Raw genomic sequence first — 21,197 nt, forward strand, 5'->3', positions numbered from 1 at the left:
CATGATTCTTTTTGTGATTTTCCTGCAGTAAAAATTAAAGTGTTTGTGGTACTAATCTGGAAATATCTGCGCTTATTTATGACAGTAAATGTGACTTTTTATTACTCGCTGTATAGATTATGGACTATAATCTGACATCAGTTAAGGCTGAGGCAGCTCTTTAGCACAAGTAAAACTTTTTGACAATTTTTGAGAAAAATCTGAAATAAACTCAAAATATGTATTTGTGCAATAAATTGCGGGGATTTGTTGATTTTGCATGAATTTCCACAATAATTCTCAAGAAACTGGAGCGACTGATTGATATAATTTAGCAGTAGACAGATAAAAACTGCATTGATTTGATTGATTGATAACATAATACTTAAGAACTCTTAGTGTTTAAGAGTTCTTAAGTATTGTTTAAGTGTAGAATCTAGAGGGCCAGATAAAAAGCTCCGGTGGGCCAGATTTGGCCCACGGGCCTTGAGTTTGACACACGTGGTATAGAGCTTTGGAACGTGACGTCACTGCTCAAGGCGTAGGGATATGAGCGCCATCTTGTATGGCCATAAACATAACCGAGAAAACGACTGTCTCACAGATATTTTGAATTTTTGAATCCAAGTTACTTAAAATTATTTAGCAATGGTTCGAACTTGCTGCATTATTGGATGTAATGTCCGATCACATGACCGAAACGGTAAAAAGATGGAAAACGGACTTTCATTTCACAACGCGAGGAGGCTAAGCTATCAGAGCTAACAAAAAGGAGACGAATGTCCTGGGTATCAGCGGTGAGATGTCCTGATGTTACGTTCTCCAACATCCCAAGATATCTACGAGTTTGCTCCAGACATGTCCATTCTGGTGAGTATCTAAATTCGCTTTGTTGCTGTTGTGTCATAATGTTTTGCTATGATTTTGTCCGGGTGACTCGTGTTCAGTTACGTTGAGTTCAACAAGTGGGTCAACCTTGTTTAGGTCAGGCTGATATTTTTTATGTAGCATAGTCCAAGTTTTGTCAGTGAACATCGAGGTTATTCCATTATTGTGAAGTAAACTATTTTACTAGTGTTACCAAATTTACAGTATTAATACTGATGTGTTCTGATATTTCCTCTTCAAGGCAAACAGACGTATGAAGTGGATTAGATCAATCCAGACTGAATCTGGGTCACTGCGAGGTAAACGCCACGACATCGGACCGACATGCACCTCAATTAAAGAGACGATACAGCAAGACTATGGTGGATCAACAAGTGACAGAGACTGTTTTCATGATTTACCCCAGAAGAGGTAAATAATGAAAACACAGTGGAGGCTGTAGAAGAGGAGCAAGTTGGAGAGGCTGAGGAGGAAACACCAGGAGAGAAGCTCAGCAAGGCTGCACACTCTGAAGAGGAACATGAACCATTTGGGTTTAATTATGTGTTCAGTTGGAAGTGGCTGTTTTCTCTCATTCATAATTTAATGTGGTAAAAATTCATAAAACGTTTGATTCAAGCTCTTCAAGTTGCATGTAAACAGGTGATGAAATGAATCACATTTCAAGTAAAAATGTGATATTTAAAATGTTTCAAGTAATAAACATACATGTAATGAAAGATTATATTTTAAATAAACATTTTATGTGATTAAAGTAAACAGTTATATTCAATTTTGCAGTAAACATTTAATGTAAACAATCAAACCAGATGAAAGAGCCCATCTTTAAACATTTAATGTGTAATTAAACATTTCAGAGTAAACAATAAAGGTGACAAGTAAATGTTATGAAATAGATCACACTTTAAGGAAATAAAGTGTGAATATGTTAAATAAATATTTAACATATTTCAGGTAAGAAGTGAACATGTAATGAACTATATCCTGTCCTAGAATTGTATGTAATTAAACATTACAGGTAACAAATGTGATGATCATCTGAAGTAATACATTTTATGAACATTTTTTAAAAATATTTTTAAAATATAAAATTAGTTAAAAAACAAAACAGGGGTCAAAATGTAATAAAGATGATCTATGCAGTCCAGTAGAATAATTTTACATTGATTTTGAGTTAATGGGGCACAATTTGGAAGCTACTGAAGAAAACATATAATTTAATATTAAAATGATTTATCCATCCATTTTCTTACACCCTTGTCCCTAGTGGGTCGGGAGGTGCTGCTGCCTCTCCAGCTAACGGGGTCACCTGGACAGGTCGCCAGTCTGTCACTTAACATTTTAATAGAGGATAGTGTGCCTCGTGTAATAGCATGAATTACCACTTTTTTGTATCAGTTGGTCACAAGGCATTTATTTACAGGAGTGTTTGGTTGGAAATTGACGGTCCCAATGTGAACCTCCGAGCGCTTGAGGAGGGAGCGCTAGAGAACAGCTGGCCGGAATTAGAGTTCATAAATCGGATCAACCTTGAACTAAATGCTCCTTACTCCGTGGAGCGCGAAAATCCAATATCCAACTTGAAAGCAACTTCGATGCGGTCAGTAGCACAATGAAAACGCCGGAATAAAGTTTGTTTTGGTATGAGGCCATACAAGATGGCGCCCAGCGACGTAAACGTCACACGTAGTGATGTCAGTTCCAAAGCTCCATAGAGTATATTTACTGTATTATTACGGTATTTTATTCTGTATTTTGCCAGATTACGGTGATCTTCTGGTCATGATCATGGGGCCTAGGGTCCAGCAAAACGTTAATCTGGCCCTGCTTATGGTGACACCCAAAACTTAAAGGCTGTTTCACTCTACAAGAAAATAAACAAAACAAAGCAGTACCTGCTTTAGTAGTTCAGTTCATTCAGACGCTGCTCCCAGTTGAGGTGAAGAGGAAAAACCAAATGATGTCTTAAGATGACGACGCAATCCTCCATCTGCTGTGCCAGGGTTTAAGTCCAATAATCAATGTTCAGGAGAAGGGAAAGAAAAAATATATAATCCATAGAGACTCTTCTGACAGTCTATTAACACTTCAGTTATGACTAGTCTTCACATCCAGACCGGAATGGAAGAGGCAGAAACTCTGTTAACTTCAGCTGTTATAAAAATGCTGTATATATAAAATATGACTTATATATATATATAACATGAATACATAAAAATATAACAATTTGAGTGGCTGTGTGGTATGTAAAATACCTATTATACATCAACATATTGTATTCTACTAGTGTTAACTCCACTAAATATATTTAAATATGCTGAACAGCGTATCAATCCAGTTCAAAGCTATTTTAAAAATGTGTGTCCTTATAGATGTAGCTATGACAGCTATGTGAATAAGGTTTAGAAATAAAGTTAGCATAAAAAGCATTAAAATCAGTATAGCATTCAGTGACTTATGGTAGTTTAAATGCGCAGATCCTTCATCGCCCCTGCCAAATGTCCACCGCTCCAAGATGGCGGCACTACGGCATGTCAAAGCGGCCCATAAGGCCTCTGCTCCTCGTTATGTCACCATAGTAAGCTGAGCTAGCTAAACTAGGCTTCCAGTGCAGCATTTACCTAGTTAGCGAATGCTAACTGTAGCGGCTAAAATCCTATATTTTAGGCTACTGGTTGTTATGCTTGAAAGGCGTTGGTCTCACGTGCGTTCAGTAGAGATTTATCATGCCGATCTTTAGTTTGACTTAGTGATGTTACGTGATGTGCCGAGGCTTCGAGGCGTGTGTCGAGTAATGGAGGGGGCGTTTCCATAAAGCGCGTATCGAGGCTTGCTTCATTTAGGGGAGGAGCCGAAAACGATGACGTCCGAAGCCTCGCTGCCCGGCTGTACCACGTGACTGCTTCGGGAAGTGGCTCAGAGTTTGGCGCGGGGTTTGACAGCTTTAGAAATCGCACAGGCTGCATTCAAAATGTGGGTTGTTGTAGGCGAGTTGCGGTCAGTTGAGAGAGTGGATAGAGTTTTGATAGTTTGGATAGCAGAGTTTGGATAGTGGTTATTTAGTTTGAGACAGTTTGGTGTTTGGAGAGTTTAGGGGGGGGGGGGGGGGAGACAGAGAGAGAGAGAGAGAGATAGCTAGATAGATAGCTAGATAGATAGATAGATAGATAGATAGATAGATAGATAGATAGATAGATAGATAGATAGATAGATAGATAGATAGATAGATAGATAGATAGATAGATAGATAGATAGATAGATAGATAGATAGATAGATAGATAGATAGATAGATTTATTTAGGAGCGCCAGGATAGGAGTAGGATGGAGCCGGCGAGAAAGAGGAGGATTTCTCCTATGTGGGAACATTTCGATTTGATAAGCCCTAACAAGGTAAGGTGAACATTTGCAGCTGCATTAGGTTTGCTTATGAGGAACTGTATTTTTCACTGTTTCTTATTTTCTGTAAAGGTGAGGTGTTTATTGTGCTCCAAGGAGTTGGGGTACAATAATAACACCTCATCCATGTAGTGTCAAAAAAGAGAAATCGTGTGAAACCAAAAACTGTGGAGAAATTGTTGTTTCTTAATAAAAATGCATGAAATCATCCAAGTTACACAAGCATTAGCCTATTCACTGCCCCCTCCTTAGTTCCACAAGCACTTTCACTGTCCTCTGCCTGATTAAGCCCAGGCCATTTTTCTAGAGTCACAGAAAAACATTATTACACAACATGCCATATCACATGACACTACTATTTTGGGAATAATTACACACAGAGGATACATTCAAACAATATTTTATTATACACATATGTGTATACATAATTTATGTAGACAAATGATTTCGTCCTACACCTTTTGTGAAGTCATTCCCAAGAGCCATAATAGACAAAAATTCAATGCATCACACGTATTAAGATACAGCTGGCTGTGATTATACACCTGGCCAGTAGGTGGTTTCGTGTGCACATGAAGCCTCAAGAAATGAACCCTTTCTGAACCAGTTGGCTCAAGTGGTTCAATGAGGCTTCATCTCACCATCACTAGTTTGACTTATAAAAAGGTAATTTATTGTACAGAACAATGTCCATTGTTTGCTACTTCCATGTAGTTACACGTAAATTCGACATCAAAACCTAAACCAAACACAGTGGAAAACTGTTGCCTCTTCCCACTAACAACACCTGAACAGAATCACCGTTGACCTTAAATACCCATCCCCCATCAAACACACAGAACTCAAAATGAAATTCGCCCCCTGGTGGCGATAAACACAGAAAAGGATAAATGGCTCCTACACTAACTGTTCAGTATTAAACCGCCTCAAAGTGCAAAAAACATATAGAATAGCAGGAAAAAAATAGATCTGAAAATGTCCATAAGTTGTGTCCATTACCGACCATTGGGTTATCGATCAGGATACTTATTACTAAAAGCTGCGGCGTACATTTTACCTCCTGCGCGTCCTTCCCGTCCCTGTCATCAAGCTCTGCTCAGACTGCTCACTTCCGTTAGCTTTTCAAAATAAAACGGAAATAAAATACACCAATAGAATTTTACACTTTGCTTGCTTTTAAATTAGTCCATGTATCAGACCATTTTATGTCCATTTCAGGGTGGCAAAGTCTATCGATATTTTTTGAAAAGATACATGTCTCTAGTTAATATTTTGGCATGATAGCCCTTCCAAAATGGTAGCTGGGTCATAGTTATTGGCTCATGAAGTGAACGACCCCTTTGGACTAATTCTGTTTCTTGAGACTGGTGTATGTCTGGTTTAGGCTCATGGTATGGGCATTTGTCAAAGGTCTATAATATAATCTTTGGTATCATCTTAAAGGGGACACTCTTGACTTTCATTTAAAGCAGGTGTTGAGTCTCTCTGACCAACAGAGTCAGAGACTTCAGTCTCTGGTCCCGTAACGAGGTCACTAGAGCTCGTTACACCAAACATAATACACAGTCAGGAGGAGGGTCTTAGTGCTGTCAATCAACCTCATGTTCATGTTTCTAAAGCAGCAGAGAAACTACTTTATGTTCCAGGAAAACCGGGGTAGAGCAGCAACTATATGAGAATGATTGACAGCACCAAGTCCCTCTTAGAAATGGACAAAAATGTGAAATTTTGGCCTCTGGCCAATTAATTAAATTATGCTTAGGCATTTTAGGCAGTTTTTAAGTATTTTTACATCAATGAAACAGATGCTTTGGCTATATTTAGAGCATATGTAACTTATTTGAGTTTTTTAAAATCACTAACGTGTTTGTCTGGTTTCAGAAATTTGATGTGTGTTTGATTATTATTCTTGATGATTTTGATGATGGCATTTGACAAAATGTAATGTTTGTAGCTTGTTTCATGGTTGGTTGCTGTGTATCATGTCCTACAGAGACATCCTGTGTTTCAGAGCAGAGCCACCTGGAGGATCTGCTGCTGAAAAATAACCATCTGAGACGGACCTGACAGGAGCTCAAAGGTCCAGTTAAAGTCAGAGAAGATGCACATGTGTCAGACAATCTCTGGTGTTCATGCTAGGGACACAAGGAAACGGGTCTCATACCACATTTTATTCTATATGAATTGTCATCAGAAAAGCAAGCAATTTTGTTAAACAATATTTATTGCTTAATGTGGAATTACTTTCTTAAGTGAATAAATGTTCTCAAAGTCAGGATTTTCATCAAACTTTCACATATTACATGTTTTCAGTAAATATGACCTGGATATTTTTTCAGAAATGTTTAAAAAACATGTTCAGCAAAACCTAAAATCCGTCTGATGCTCCGTTAGGGTCGGACTCGTTGGGCAGCGGTGCTGTCAGTGACGTAAGAAGACGTTCGCTCTGCTCCATCGTTTCCTGTTCGGCTCTTCTTTTCCAGGTTAGGAATATATCACAAGGTTCATCCACTAGAAGAAATATATTAAGTTCATTATAATTTATTTTATATCAGTAAGGCAGGCAGAGACCAAATATGATCTGATTTCTGCCATGTGTTTGTAAAGATGCAACAGTTCAGTCAGAGAGAAAAATCAAACTTAGGAAGAATCAGTTTAATTACCTCTGGTTCGCGAAGAGTCACGGCTCCTCCATCAGATAACTCTCTGAATATTTCTGCAGGGAAAAATATTTGAAGAAACTGAAATAATGATCAATAAAGAGGAAATAATTATAAACTGAATTACTAAAAATACGCTTTCATGGCACTCCAGTCTGATAAAATAAGGTGTCATATTTAGTTCCTTCAGTGTAGCCTAACACCAGAGCTGGATAATAATTAGTTACATTTACTTGAGTAACCTTACTGAAAAAATGTAGTTTTAGGAGTATTATTACTTTTGACCTTTACTTGAGTAATTTTACCATGAAGTATCTCTACTCTTACTTGAGTAAAATTTCTGGATTTTCTACCCACCGAATGAAAATTAAACGTTTTAACCAAAATGTCACCAGACTCAGACACACCTGCAGTTTCTGTTAAAGTTTAAAAGATTTTTTGTTGGAAAAAAACTGATTTGGAAACATTTTATTTTGCCTGATTTTGTTATTTTTTGTTACTTATATGAATTATTGTCAGTTTGCTCCTTAAAATACCAAAATTTCTACTGAACTTTACATCTTGGTCCATCTGACTATGTAATTCTTAAATATTAAATAGTTGATCATTTTACTCTTACTTGAGTATAATTTCTCTGCTTAACACACAACTAGCCTCGTTTATCAGGATCTTCAGCAGCAGTAAAATCCCAAACTCCAGATCTGGCTGCACACTCTCCTTAGGTTTTGGTTTGGCGATAAGCAGCCATCACCAGCACCATGTCCTCTGATCAGATGCTTACGGTACATGCGGTCAAATCGAAGGGCCAAAGCGATGAAGTTCTCCAGCGTTATGAATCCAGAGGAGGCGCCGTAGCGCAGAGCCATGATGTTCAGCATGCCGTCACTGATCGTCTTTCCTGTGCAACAGGGCAAAATCTGTCAGAGCTTTTGTCAGCCTCAGACCTGCTGAGCACTAAGCTACGGCTAACAGTCAGAAATATTAAGCTTAAACTGATGATTTTATGAGTTTCACTTTGAATTTACATTTGGTCACAGCATACTGGGTTCTGGGGGAATGTGGGGTTGACTGTGGCTTGTTTGAAAACTAATGCAGGCTTGTACATGAGGCCGGGTGTGAGCTAATAACACTGTGCTGTGAATCCAGGATAAATAAAACCTTGTTGACCTGAAGCCATGATGGCCTTCCTCAGCTCGCTGAGCGACAGCGTCCCCGTCTGAGAGACGTCGCAGTGAGAGAAGATGTCCTGAAGGAAGACAGAGGACAGTCAGCTGTCTGGATCTGCAAACTACCAACGGGTGAAACTATCTTACTGTTTTCCTGCGTTTACTGTGACTGGTGCATTCTGCCAGTGTTTTTCTAGTTGTATGTAAAATCTGGGACATAAGCCAGATGTTCCCTGTTAGCAGGAATATTAATGTTGTTGTTCTTTCCATGGTACATGAGAGCAGAGGCAGCAGGATGGTGATGCTGCGTCTGTTCAGGGAAGGAGAGATTATTTCCTATTTCAGAATCCAGGCAGATATCAGGACATGTCAGCGTTCCTCTCATTCACACCACACAGTATTTCACCTGTGTTTTCACTAGCAAAGGAGAAGTTATGTATTTTATATTTAGACATTTTATTTTTAATTCTCAGGTATTATTTGACTTCTGTATTATTTGTGTTTATAAAGGTGGCAGATAAGTCGTTAAGTTTCTATTTGTTGATTGATTTTAACATCACATTTGTCTAAAATGTCCATGTGTTTGGTGTTGTGTCCTATTCCTTTTTGTGTGCTAAGGAATAATTTGCACAGAGAAATGATGTTGGACTGAATGTCTGATGTTCGTTGTTTCCATTCTGATCTGATTATGACCCTGTAAATGTCGGTGTGTTAACCAGTTTGGCAGCTCAATCTTTAGGTTCTGTTATTTTATAGCGTAAAGCGGTCGGTCCGCCGGCCTGTGGCTGTTAGTGATTATGATCCACGAAGCTCTAGTTTGTCTCTGTAACCTCATAATAAATTATCAGAAACGTCCTTCTTTATCCATTAAACTTAACTGGATGTTTTTAGTGAGTAACGGCTGAAAAGCAGCAGTTTGACATGTTGTGTGGTAAATACTTCACTGCTCTCACCTTGTACGAGACAATCTTCCTCCACAAACTGACAAATTCCTCACTGTTCAGCTTCCCAGTGATGGATGTCTGTTTGATCAGTTCGTTAAGGTACGCTCATTCAGAGGCAGGGGTTAAAGGTCAGACATGTTGTGGGGAGTTCGGGTGGAGGATACGTCCATGAGGGCCACCATGCTGCGGCAGGCGTCGGTGCTGAAGCCGCCAGACTTCAGGTCACCTGGGTGAAAACAGAGCAAGGAGTGAGAGTGGTGCAGGTGACCCTGTGACCTGTGACCCTGCGATGGAGGCTCGGTCCAAACCTCTCAGGATTTTGCCGTTCAGGAGGCTCTGCAGCTGCTCGGCGTCCACTTCTTCGTACTGTAGGAAGAGAAATGAAGGACGGTCTGGCGGCGGCTGCAGAGTGACGGTGTTCTAGTGAAAAGCGCCTCACCTTGTCAGAGTACTGTCGGAACAGGGTTCTGTTACTGTCTTCCACCGCTGCGCTGACCGGAGCAGAGGGCTGCAGGGAGGAGACACGGCGCCATTTAGTATCGGATCCGTTCAGACCGAAATGTGAGGCGTGTCTGACTGAATTTAATGAGACGAGCAGAACCTGGGAGTCGGGCCTACCTTCTCTGTCTCCACCTGATCCGGGTCGTTTCCACCAGAACTCTCACTGCCAGGAGAAACAAAGCATTCACCTTCACAAACTTCACTGGTCCTCTCTGCATATTCGACAACATTTTAATCTCAGCGATGGATGTAAAATATTTCATAATCATTATTGGTCGTCATTAGCAACGCTGCTTTACGGATTCTCGTTCTGTGGACGAACAGAGATAAACGTTTTAACACTGAAGCAATAAGCAGCTATAAATTATGTCTCCAAGATCACTGAGGCTGTTCCACACAGTGACCGTACTGGTCCCTGTGAGCGTACTGGTCCCTGTGAGCGTACTGGTCCCTCAGACCGTACTGGTCCCTGGGACCATACTGGGCCCTGAGACCGTACTGGGCCCTGTGAGCGTACTGGGCCCTGTGACCGTACTGGGCCCTCAGACCGTACTGGGCCCTGTGACCGTACTGATCCCTGTGACCATACTGGGCCCTGGGACCGTACTGGGCCCTGTGAGCGTACTGGGCCCTCAGTCCGTACTGGTCCCTGTGAGCGTACTGGGCCCTCAGACCATACTGGGCCCCGTCCCAGCTGTGACCTACTAGACGTGTGTCTCGGTCTTGGACAGCACGGTGAGGATGAAGGACGCCGTCTCGTTGGGGCTGTAGGTGGACGGGACGATCAGGAACTCTCCGGGCTTCAGGCTCAGCAGCTGCATCACCTCCCGCGCGTTGGGGTAGTTCTCCAACTGAGCCACCGGCTTGTTTGTGCTGAAGAAATGGGCTGGGAATTTCCCCCTCACAGCCCTGAACTGCAGCGGGACAACTTATTACTTTAAGTCATTTTTTACAGCGTCAGCTGCTCAGTACTGGCAGGTGAAACAACAACACTTACTTCTTTAGGCACCTTGAAGAAAAGCAGAAGATGAAGCGGATTAGAAAGCATCAGATGAATCAAAGACGGCGGCAGGAAGACGGCGCTCACCTCAAACACAGAGAAGCCTATGTGGAGGTTCTGGACCAGCCGCCTGTTCCTCTTGTCCGGCTTCTGCATGAGAGACACCAGCATGTTCTTCTCACCCTGACTGTCTGAGCCTGCAACCTGCACCCGGTACTGCGGATTGGTCCAGAAGGTCCCTGGGAGGAAACGAGGAAGACCTCCGTGAACGCCACCAGTAGGATGAAGAAATCCCAATTTCATCCCCGGGAAGCTGATTCAGTCATCAGTTTAATTCACTTTAAGGCTCAATAAAACCTCTTTCTAAATTATTGAATCACATTTTCCTCCATTTTATCTTTTTTCCACATTTTTCCTCTTTTCTTCATGTCCTTCTTTTTTCTTTACATTGATTTTTCTGTTTTGTTCTCCTTTCTCTTTTTATCATTTTCCCTACTTTTTCATTTTTTCTGTTTTCTTTATTTTTTCCTGTTTTCCTTATTTTTTCTGTGTTTTCCTTATTTTTTCTGTGTTTTCCTTATTTTTTCTGTGTTTTCCTTATTTTTTCTGTGTTTTCCTTATTTTTTCTGTGTTTTCCTTGTTTTTTCTGTGTTTTCCTTATTTTTTCTGTGTTTTCCTTATTTTTTCTGTGTTTTCCTTATTTTTTCTGTGTTTTCCTTATTTTTTCTGTGTTTTCCTTATTTTTTCTGTGTTTTCCTTATTTTTTCTGTGTTTTCCTTATTTTTTCTGTGTTTTCCTTTACCCAAAGCTAACAGTACCCTGACCGTCTGACAGCAGGTTGAACCGATCCAGAGTTGGACCGGCCCTGTGCTGTTTTCTTTTTCATTTTAATTTTTTCTTCGTACCAGGGTGATTCATGCAGCCTCCAGCTGAGATCCCTGCGACCCATCGGCCTTCGTAAAACGAGGATTTCCAGTGACAGGACGAGCTCCCATCGAGGAAGTCCGGACACGAGCAGCAGATGTCCAGGTCAGAGTAAAACTTACAGAAATCCTGCAGAGTCATCCTTGGAAAGGACAGTATGTGGCAGCAGGAGTGAGGTGATGGGAAACAATAAGAGCAGAGTTTATTCTCAGCAGTTTGCTCAGAGAAAGCGGGTCCAGCTCACCAGAACTCGCCGTCTTCACGCACTGAAAGGCAGGTTTCCCGATCCTGAGGACTCACCGTCTGCCACAGAGGCGACCTTCAGGAACAGAACAGGAACAGGAACAGGTGAACCGAACTCTGCGGGATCAACATGACCACAAACATCCTCAACTCCGGATCATCACTCCACTCAGAGCTCACTTCAGAGCCTGAGCCTTTGGGCCCGGTACCAGGGAGCCCAGAACTTTGGTCAGTGCGGTTCTGATGGAGCCACTAAGGGAGGGCGGCCATGTTGTAATGGCTGCTGCCTGGATAATAATGACACTGGTGCATCAGCACCATCAAACCCGTTTCAAATGGGAACCAATGAGCTATGCTGGTTTTCTGATGGGTCAGAACCAGTTTGGAGCCACCGGAGCGGTGTTGACTCCAAACTGAGTGTGTTTCTGCTGTGAGCCTCTGGGGAACGGTAGATGTTTGCACAGATCAAACCGAGTTTGATGATGTAAAGTGGTTGTTAAAGGACGCCTCCTGCTGGTGGTCCTGGGAAGCTTCCAGAACAGGAAGAATCCATCTTTAATCCCTTCATCCGTCTGCTAGTTCATCCTCAGATCCCTTCCTGCCTGAGATCCTGCTCCTTCACTCAGAAAGGCCAGACGGTGTCGGCATGAAGGATGGAGGACAGAGGAGTTGGTTCTCACCGGTCGCTCCAGTCTCCGCTCCACTCTCCTTGGCCCCAGGGGTTCCACAGACGCACCAGACGCTCAGCCTTCGCTCTGCTCAGCACCTGGCCGACAGGTAGCAGACACAGCGCTCACCAGATGATCGGTCTGACTGCAGCACTCACATGTTGAACTAGGCTGACTCTCTCCATGTTGGAGTTCCAGTTGAAATCCATGTTTTACCTCCTTGACTCCAGTGACGGCGTAGGCGTGGCCTTGAACTAGGCCGTTTGGTAAGACGGTGTTGGCAGAAGTCTCCTAAGAAAGGAGTAAATTCAGGATTAAAGTCATTAAATGTACATATTATGTCATATAAAGCCTGAGCTGGACGTCAGCTGCTCCCATCAGTCAGTGAGACGTTTCAGCTTCTCTGTCTTACAACAACAAAACCTGAAGAGCTTCAGTGTAAGTGGCTGTTAATCTGCAGATTGACAGATTGTTCTTCCAGATTAACCCACCGGATAGAGCTGAGGTCTAACCTGCACACGACTTCTAATCAAGCTGGTCAAAATGTTAACCGATATGAGAGTTTTTTGCTGTTTTTTCCTCCCCTCCAGGGGGTCTTTTGTGGGCTCTAGTGTGGGCTCTTTTGTGGGCTGACAGAAAAGGGGGAGACAGAGGGGGAAGACATGCAGCAAACATCGTCGGGTCCGGGAGTCAAACCCGCGACGGCCGCGTCGAGGACTCGAGGCCTCCAAACGTGGGTCGCTCCATCCCCTACGCCACGGCACGCCCCCCGATATGACAGTTTATTATGAAGCCCAACATTTCTGCCTTGAATTTTCTGGTTATGTTTTTTCAGTTGTTTCATCATATTTCCTAATAACTGAAGTGACAAACTGCCCAGTGAGTTTGATGAAAAGGTTTAAGTTCTGAATCTGTGCGGTGCTGACTGGTGCTGGAGCGACCCGGCTGGAGGAGAACCCACCTCTGATTGGTCAGAGAGGTTTGGACGGGTTTAATGTTATTACTGAGCCAGTTGTTTAACTTTGTTTCTAAAAAGGTAGATTAAGTGTTTATGTCCTGTCCTCATCTTTCTATCCTTGGGGTGAAAAGATGAAATCTGAGTCCTGCGTGTCTGAACTGAGAGCTTCCTGGATCCTGGAAGTTCTCACGAAACCTTCACCTCGTCTTTCTGTCAGCAGATTAATCCTTTATCAACAGTCGGTTGGTGGCAGCCCCAGGTTTTTCTCTAACTGGCTGACATCCAGAACAAGTTCCTCTGTGTGTTATTATGGTGTATTATAGCAGGTCCAGATCTGCTCAAACTCGCAGCCTGGAGGGATTTCTCAGTTTGCAGTTGGCTGAGGTGTGATCGTCTCTTACTCCCTGCGGAGTCCCGCAGCCCATCAGCGACTTGGCCTGGCCGGCTCTGCACATCAGCTCCCACAGGTCTGCAGGCGGCTCAGACAGCTGCACACACATGTGGACGCCGCCGGTGAAGTCCACCAAGGCCTCCACTGGAGTTCCTGCATTCATGTCTGCATAGGAGCCACAGACCCTGACACAGCAGGGCCAGGTTAGACACAAACACGTCGGCAGCAACATTTTATCAGCAGCTCACGTACTTGGCGTAGGCCTTCTCCATCAGAGCGGGCCAGAACTCAGTCGGGTTCTTAGAGTGGACAAAAATTAACTGGCCGTTGATTGTTGGCAGCTTATCGTCAATGACTACGTCGACCCATTTTCCAAACCTCCAGAACTGAAATGTAAAGAAAACAGTGTTATTTTGAAACTAAATATTGAGAGGAAGATTTTCCAGAGAAGATTTATGGATGTTTGTCTGATTGAAGGAACTCTGAGGGATTGAAGTCCTCCACCTGCAGCTAACGAGCTACTGTAGTTAGCATTAGGTGGGTGTTAGAACTCCTGAGGGTCCACCTAAATGTTGTGGCAGTTCAAGAGTCTGGAGAGCTGCTAGGGGCTAGCTGGCCAACAAGACGGATAGCTGCTAGAGGCTAGCTGGCCAACAAGACGGATAGCTGCTAAGGGCTAGCTGGCCAACAAGACGGAGAGCTGCTAGGGGCTAGCTGGCCAACAAGACGGATAGCTGCTAGAGGCTAGCTGGCCAACAAGACGGATAGCTGCTAGGGGCTAGCTGGCCAACAAGACGGATAGCTTCTAAGGGCTAGCTGGCCAACAAGACGGAGAGCTTCTAAGGGCTAGCTGGCCAACAAGACGGAGAGCTGCTAGGGGCTAGCTGGCCAACAAGACGGAGAGCTGCTAGGGGCTAGCTGGCCAACAAGACGGATAGCTTCTAAGGGCTAGCTGGCCAACAAGACGGAGAGCTTCTAAGGGCTAGCTGGCCAACAAGACGGAGAGCTGCTAGGGGCTAGCTGGCCAACAAGACGGATAGCTGCTAGAGGCTAGCTGGCCAACAAGACGGAGAGCTGCTAGGGGCTAGCTGGCCAACAAGACGGAGAGCTGCTAGGGGCTAGCTGGCCAACAAGACGGAGAGCTGCTAGGGGCTAGCTGGCCAACAAGACGGATAGCTTCTAAGGGCTAGCTGGCCAACAAGACGGAGAGCTGCTAGGGGCTAGCTGGCCAACAAGACGGATAGCTTCTAAGGGCTAGCTGGCCAACAAGACGGATAGCTGCTAGAGGCTAGCTGGCCAACAAGACGGAGAGCTGCTAGGGGCTAGCTGGCCAACAAGACGGATAGCTTCTAAGGGCTAGCTGGCCAACAAGACGGAGAGCTTCTAAGGGCTAGCTGGCCAACAAGACGGAGAGCTGCTAGGGGCTAGCTGGCCAACAAGACGGATAGCTGCTAGAGGCTAGCTGGCCAACAAGACGGAGAGCTGCTAGGGGCTAGCTGGCCAACAAGACGGAGAGCTGCTAGGGGCTAGCTGGCCAACAAGACGGAGAGCTGCTAGGGGCTAGCTGGCCAACAAGACGGATAGCTTCTAAGGGCTAGCTGGCCAACAAGACGGAGAGCTGCTAGAGGCTAGCTGGCCAACAAGACGGAGAGCTGCTAGGGGCTAGCTGGCCAACAAGACGGATAGCTTCTAAGGGCTAGCTGGCCAACAAGACGGATAGCTGCTAGAGGCTAGCTGGCCAACAAGACGGATAGCTTCTAAGGGCTAGCTGGCCAACAAGACGGAGAGCTTCTAAGGGCTAGCTGGCCAACAAGACGGAGAGCTGCTAGGGGCTAGCTGGCCAACAAGTCGGATAGCTTCTAAGGGCTAGCTGGCCAACAAGATGGATAGCTGCTAGGGGCTAGCTGGCCAACAAGACGGATAGCTGCTAGAGGCTAGCTGGCCAACAAGATGGATAGCTGCTAAGGGCTAACTGGCCAACAAGACGGAGAGCTGCTAAGGGCTAGCTGACCAACAAGACGGATAGCTTCTAAGGGCTAGCTGGCCAACAAGACGGATAGCTGCTAGAGGCTAGCTGGCCAACAAGATGGATAGCTGCTAGGGGCTAGCTGGCCAACAAGACAGATAGCTGCTAAGGGCTAGCTGGCCAACAAGACGGATAGCTGCTAAGGGCTAGCTGGCCAACAAGACGGATAGCTGCTAGAGGCTAGCTGGCCAACAAGATGGATAGCTGCTAGGGGCTAGCTGGCCAACAAGACAGATAGCTCCTAAGGGCTAGCTGGCCAACAAGACGGATAGCTGCTAAGGGTTAACTGGCCAACAAGACGGAGAGCTGCTAAGGGCTAGCTGACCAACAAGACGGATGGCTGCTAAGGGCTATCTGGCCAACAAGACGGATAGCTGCTAGAGGCTAGCTGGCCAACAAGACGGATAGCTGCTACGGGCTAGCTGACCAATAAGACGGATAGCTACTAAGGGCTAGCTGGCCAACAAGACAGATAGCTTCTAGGGGCTAGCTGGCCAACAAGACGGATAGCTGCTAAGGGCTAGCTGACCAATAAGACGGATAGCTACTAAGGGCTAGCTGGCCAACAAGACAGATAGCTTCTAGGGGCTAGCTGGCCAACAAGACGGATAGCTGCTAAGGGCTAGCTGGCCAACAAGACGGATAGCTGCTAGAGGCTAGCTGGCCAACAAGATGGATAGCTGCTAGGGGCTAGCTGGCCAACAAGACGGATAGCTGCTAGAGGCTAGCTGGCCAACAAGACGGATAGCTGCTAGAGGCTAGCTGGCCAACAAGACGGATAGCTGCTAGGGGCTAGCTGGCCAACAAGACGGATAGCTGCTAGAGGCTAGCTGGCCAACAAGACGGATAGCTGCTAAGGGCTGGTTTGCTTACAAATTGCCATAAACAATTGTAGCAACAACTCCATTATTACGACTGCAGCAATGCTCTGGAAAATAGTCTTTCTTTGGTCTAGACCTGAACTTGGACTTGGACTCGCTTCCCTCATAGTTTTATTCTGGTCCTGGTCTCTGGTTGGGTAATGGTGCGTTCACACCAAAAGCGTTACGCGCATAAAAACTGCGTCCGATGCTTCAAGTCTGATGCGTGCGCACTTTGAATGTGCATGCGCTCAAAGTGCTATTGTACTAATATGCTACTCTAAATAACACTTATTTGTTTATTTATTGTTTTTAAAGTGAGCATGAGTGACTATACTTATTGATTTCAGCTGCCTGGATTCGCCTTGTTGCTGAATCGGATGTCAAAATCTGGTGGATTGTGTTGAATTGTACACGGATTATTAACTGGTTTAACTTTTCATTTAAACCATGAAAACTCAACATTTTTCTCTACAACTAACATTTCATGCGTTTGGTTTACTTTCAAACCAAATGTTTTTTTCCTGTTGTGCATTGAAGGCTCTTGACTCATCAAACGCTCCAAACAGTTCAAATTACGCCGTGCTAGATGCTTGAAACGCGCCACAACGACCCTGGACGCTCCTCCACGTAGTCTTTGAATGTAAACCAGACGCGCCTGATGCTCAAAACATGTTTGGTGTGAACGCACCATTAAGCACCTTCCAGAACCTTCCAGAACCTACAGGTTACTTTCTGGAACTTGTGTGGAATGAATGTGTCAAATCTAGAAACTAGCCTGGATGTTTCTAAAAGTAATCTGCTAACCCAGAAAAGTACCAAAGTAACTTGTGAGGTCTGGAAAGATATCAGCTGGATCCAGAGAGAAACTATGTGAGTCACGATTTACTTCCTTTCTGTAACATTTTGGATCTTACAGATTACATGGTTACTTTTAAAAACTTACTTTATTAACCTCTCTGAGGAGTTCTTAAAGCTCATAGGCTGTTATTGGCATCTGATCAAAAATACCACCTAACTTTCCAGAACTTTCACAGCAACAAGTTCAGTAAGTAACCAGTAAACTCTGGAAAGTACATCTAACTGTCTGAAAAGTAATTTTTATAAAGTAACTTGCAGTTTCTGTGACATTTCAAGTCTAAGAAGTACTGTTAAGTTCATTAAATCCCTGAAATAAGGTCCAGATTTCCGAACTCCAGAGATTAACCGGAAAGTTTTGTGCCAATAATCTGGAGTTGCTGCTCACTCCAACAGCTAACCTGCAGGACGGCAAAATAACTCACCAGTTCTTGGAAATTTCCAGAAAACTAACCTGATCATCACAGATCCATGTAAGGTCCAAAAAGTTAAACCTGTTCTTCAAAAGTAAACAGTTTGCTTCAAGTTACATCCAGTACAGATATCATTTCTAGATTAAAAGGACCAAAAGGATCCTAAAAAAGATCTTTCTTACCTGATCGTAAAAAATTAACTGATGTTCTCATACATAAACTCTGAACAATATGAACAAAATAAAAACACACACATTTTATTTTGCACATATTTTAGTCCAATATCTAATATTTTTACATATTAGTGGTGAAATCATTGTCTCCATTAATTATTGGAAAATCTGCAGCCATAAGAGTTTCCAAATGTTTTTCTTCTGTTTATGTTTTTGACCCACTTCCTGTCCTGTTTAACAGTTTAAATCTGAAGAAATAAGTGTAATAAGTTTGTAAATAATGTTATCTTAAACATGATTTCAGGTTTTTGCCAGTTGGAGAACAAAACGTGGAACGAACCCTGAAGTGGAACAGGCCGCAGTAATCTTCATCAAATGTTTGCTCAAGAGGAACGACTTGTTTCAGGACCAAGTCCTGGAAGGTCAGCGCTCCGATGGAGGCAAGAAACCAGCAGTTTCCTAGGAAACAACAGAAAAACATCTGAACATGAATAGTTGGGATGCAGTAGCGTTTGAAAGGCAAGACGAGGCAGGTTCACTTGTGTAAAACATTTCAGCAACAACAGTTCAAACTGCGGCGGAGGGAGGGATCCTGCTGGTGTTGATAAATGATGAAGATAAACTTAATGAGGTGTTGAAGGAATGCTCAACACGGTTTGAACATGTCCAGATTCCACTGATCAGCATCTCCTGCCTCAACTCGCATGAACAAAAATCTGCTTTAGGGGCAGATTATAGAAAGATTAAAGAGATTTCCTTACCAACCATTCCTTGGCCAAAGTCAAATCTGGAGACTCCGTCAACAATGAAGGAAGGGTTGGGAACTATTTTCTGAAACAGCACAAACAAGTTGACATTTGAATGCAGCCAGCAGCTCTGATAACAGGAGATCAAACTCAGCAAGACTGGACAGATTCACTGACAGAGCAACCAAACAGCATGACTACAGCTGGACAAATTCAAGACAAGTTGGAGTATTTTGGTTTCACATATTCTATACAGAGAATATATTCATATTCACATTCTGCTCACTACTGTCCAGTTTAATCCTGGATATAACAGGATGCAGTCGCATGGAGTTTATCAAAGTTATTATCTGTTATTGTTGTGTGTTATATCAAAGGAAGCCATCATTTCTAACATCCCGTCCTCCTCAGCAAGCATGTGGTGACAGTGGACAGAAATGACTCGTTTTGAACAGGAACAAACATCCAGAACCAGGATGAGCAGAACATCTAACAGCAGCTTTTCTTTAAAGCTCATCTTTCAGAAACGTTTTGTGACCTTTATTCATTTAAAGGCATCAAACTTTAAGAGCATTCAGCTCATTTCTTCTGCTTAGCTTTCTGTTTCTGTTTAGTTCACTGACCAACAGTTTGCTGTGACCTTTGACCTGGAGACCCCAGGAAGTGTTTATGAAACAACACATATTTGCTCTGATGTTTCAGTAAAGGAGTATGAAACCTGAGTCCTGCTTGGACCTCCATAGTCTGGCCATCACTCCTTCAGAACCACTGTTCCCAGTTTAAATGGGTTTCCTTCAGAACCACTGTTCCCAGTTTAAATGGGTTTCCTTCAGAACCACTGTTCCCAGTTTAAATGGGCCTCTGGACGGTTCCAGCCTCTCTGGTTCCTGCGTCTCAGCAGGTTCTTCCTTCCCTCTGACCAGGGGGATCCAGGTCTCCCTGGTCCAACACGCTCCAGTCCAACAGCTGAATCTCCTCCTCGGTTCTGTCCGGTCCGGTTCTGCTAATCACCTCATTAAGTGACTCGGTGATGAAGCAGAGACTCAGGCCCTGCAGGCCTGATCTAGCAGAAGGAACATGATGGATTCTGGATCTTCCAGCAGCAGAAACTTTGCCTCCCTTTTACATTTCTTCTGAATTTCCTGCTTTAAATGTTTAGTTTATCTTTTATATTTCTTGTTTTGAATTATTTTCCAGTTAAAAAATGCATCAAAAGAAGGCCTCCTTCTCTGAACCTGATTCATCCTCAGCCTCTTTAGTTCAGTAAACATCCTCTGACCTCTGACCTCCAGCTGCGTTCTGCATGTTCAGAACCTGAACTCACCGACGGTCTGACCCACTCCACCCGGACCAGGTCGGCCGGCTGCAGGACGTCCCTGCCGATGGAGCGGTGGTCGGGGGGGAACATGTCGTCGATGAACCTCACCCGGCGGATGACGCAGTACTCCTTCAGCTGCTGGAAGTCCTGGTTCAGGAACTTCTCGGGGTTGGAAACGGTTCCATATCCGTCTTTAGAGTGACGAGCGCTGATGATGTCCATGCAGACGCCTGGAGCGAGCATGGCTGCAGCGTCCTGCAGAAAACACAACCAGTCTGCCTCTACACATCACTTCGAAGCAACAGCAACATCCACTGAAGAGGCGCCCATGAGGACACATAACCCTGACACTCACTGCGGTTCTCACTAAAGCAAATACTTCATAGATCATTCTATTCACTGAAGCAGCTTCCTGCAGTCAGAGTTACCTTTTAAAAGTTTCTTCACACCTGGTGTTGCTGTTGGGAAGACTCTGAGTCTAGTTTGAGGGGGCAGACTGAGGAGAAGCTGCAGCTCCTTTATAGAGCGGCTGACGCCTGAGGCTGTTCTCCAACAGACTCGTTAGCTGAGCTGCCATTGGATGGAGGTGAAACCAGAGGAACAGCGTTCAGACCTGCACACTCAGTAAGCAGCACAGTCTGCCATGCATGAAACCAGAAATTTTTGGAATGATTTGCCAAAGATTGGTGAATTTCTCCAAGCTATTCGTACAAACAGCATGAATCACCTGCAGAAGCAGCTTCTTCCTCAGTTCCTCTGTAAAGTGAATCTCTGTCGGTGAACATGTTGGCGCCTCAGCATGAAACTCAGCCAGGTGTGGGACCATCAGACACGCTTGTCTGGATTCTTAAAGCGTTCTTGGAAAAGATGCAGAAAACCCTGAAGCACATCAGAGATTAAAACTGTCGAGGAAGGAGTTTTTAACCTCCAAATGTCTTGCACTCATTTTCTTCCTAGATGCCAGCAGAACGGCGCTGAGAAGATGGTGGAACCGTGAGCAGGCTCCAGAGCAGAGGTGAGGAGTGTAAGGGCCTGGTTCTGGCTCCAGCTGCCAGAGACTCATCCAGCTGTTTTTCCATGTTGT

At 44.1% G+C, this 21,197-nt stretch overlaps 1 protein-coding gene across 1 annotated transcript; it reads right to left on the reverse strand.

Annotated features, from left to right (window-relative positions):
* Nucleotides 1-6,417: 6,417 nt before the first annotated feature.
* On the reverse strand, nt 6,418-20,666 carry LOC116725464 (calpain-1 catalytic subunit-like). Its single transcript, XM_032571534.1, has 22 exons — nt 20,542-20,666; nt 20,120-20,368; nt 18,811-18,880; nt 18,390-18,508; nt 13,972-14,105; nt 13,730-13,904; nt 12,587-12,661; nt 12,383-12,468; nt 11,704-11,778; nt 11,441-11,601; nt 10,623-10,774; nt 10,533-10,544; nt 10,241-10,449; nt 9,653-9,698; nt 9,474-9,542; nt 9,343-9,400; nt 9,199-9,260; nt 9,044-9,112; nt 8,092-8,170; nt 7,706-7,822; nt 6,928-6,980; nt 6,418-6,775 (listed from the first exon to the last, which is right to left on the reverse strand). The coding sequence occupies exons 2-22, from the start codon at nt 20,354-20,356 to the stop codon at nt 6,749-6,751; spliced, it is 2,085 nt and encodes a 694-aa protein (XP_032427425.1). The 5' UTR covers nt 20,357-20,368; nt 20,542-20,666; the 3' UTR covers nt 6,418-6,748.
* Nucleotides 20,667-21,197: the final 531 nt, after the last annotated feature.

The sequence above is a fragment of the Xiphophorus hellerii genome, chromosome 9, assembly GCF_003331165.1.
Source record: "Xiphophorus hellerii strain 12219 chromosome 9, Xiphophorus_hellerii-4.1, whole genome shotgun sequence".
NCBI classification, from domain to species: Eukaryota; Metazoa; Chordata; class Actinopteri; order Cyprinodontiformes; family Poeciliidae; genus Xiphophorus; species Xiphophorus hellerii.

What these genes read in the sequence shown, in the direction of transcription:
- LOC116725464 (XM_032571534.1), bottom strand. Translation starts at nt 20,356, where the DNA reads ATGCTCGCTCCAGGCGTCTGCATGGACATCATCAGCGCTCGTCACTCT. An exon ending in GAACGGCAAAATCCTGAGAG is followed by an intron (nt 9,261 to 9,342) that starts GTTTGGACCGAG and finishes GTTTTCACCCAG; the next exon opens with GTGACCTGAAGTCTGGCGGC. An exon ending in GAAGGCCATCATGGCTTCAG is followed by an intron (nt 7,823 to 8,091) that starts GTCAACAAGGTT and finishes CCTGTTGCACAG; the next exon opens with GAAAGACGATCAGTGACGGC.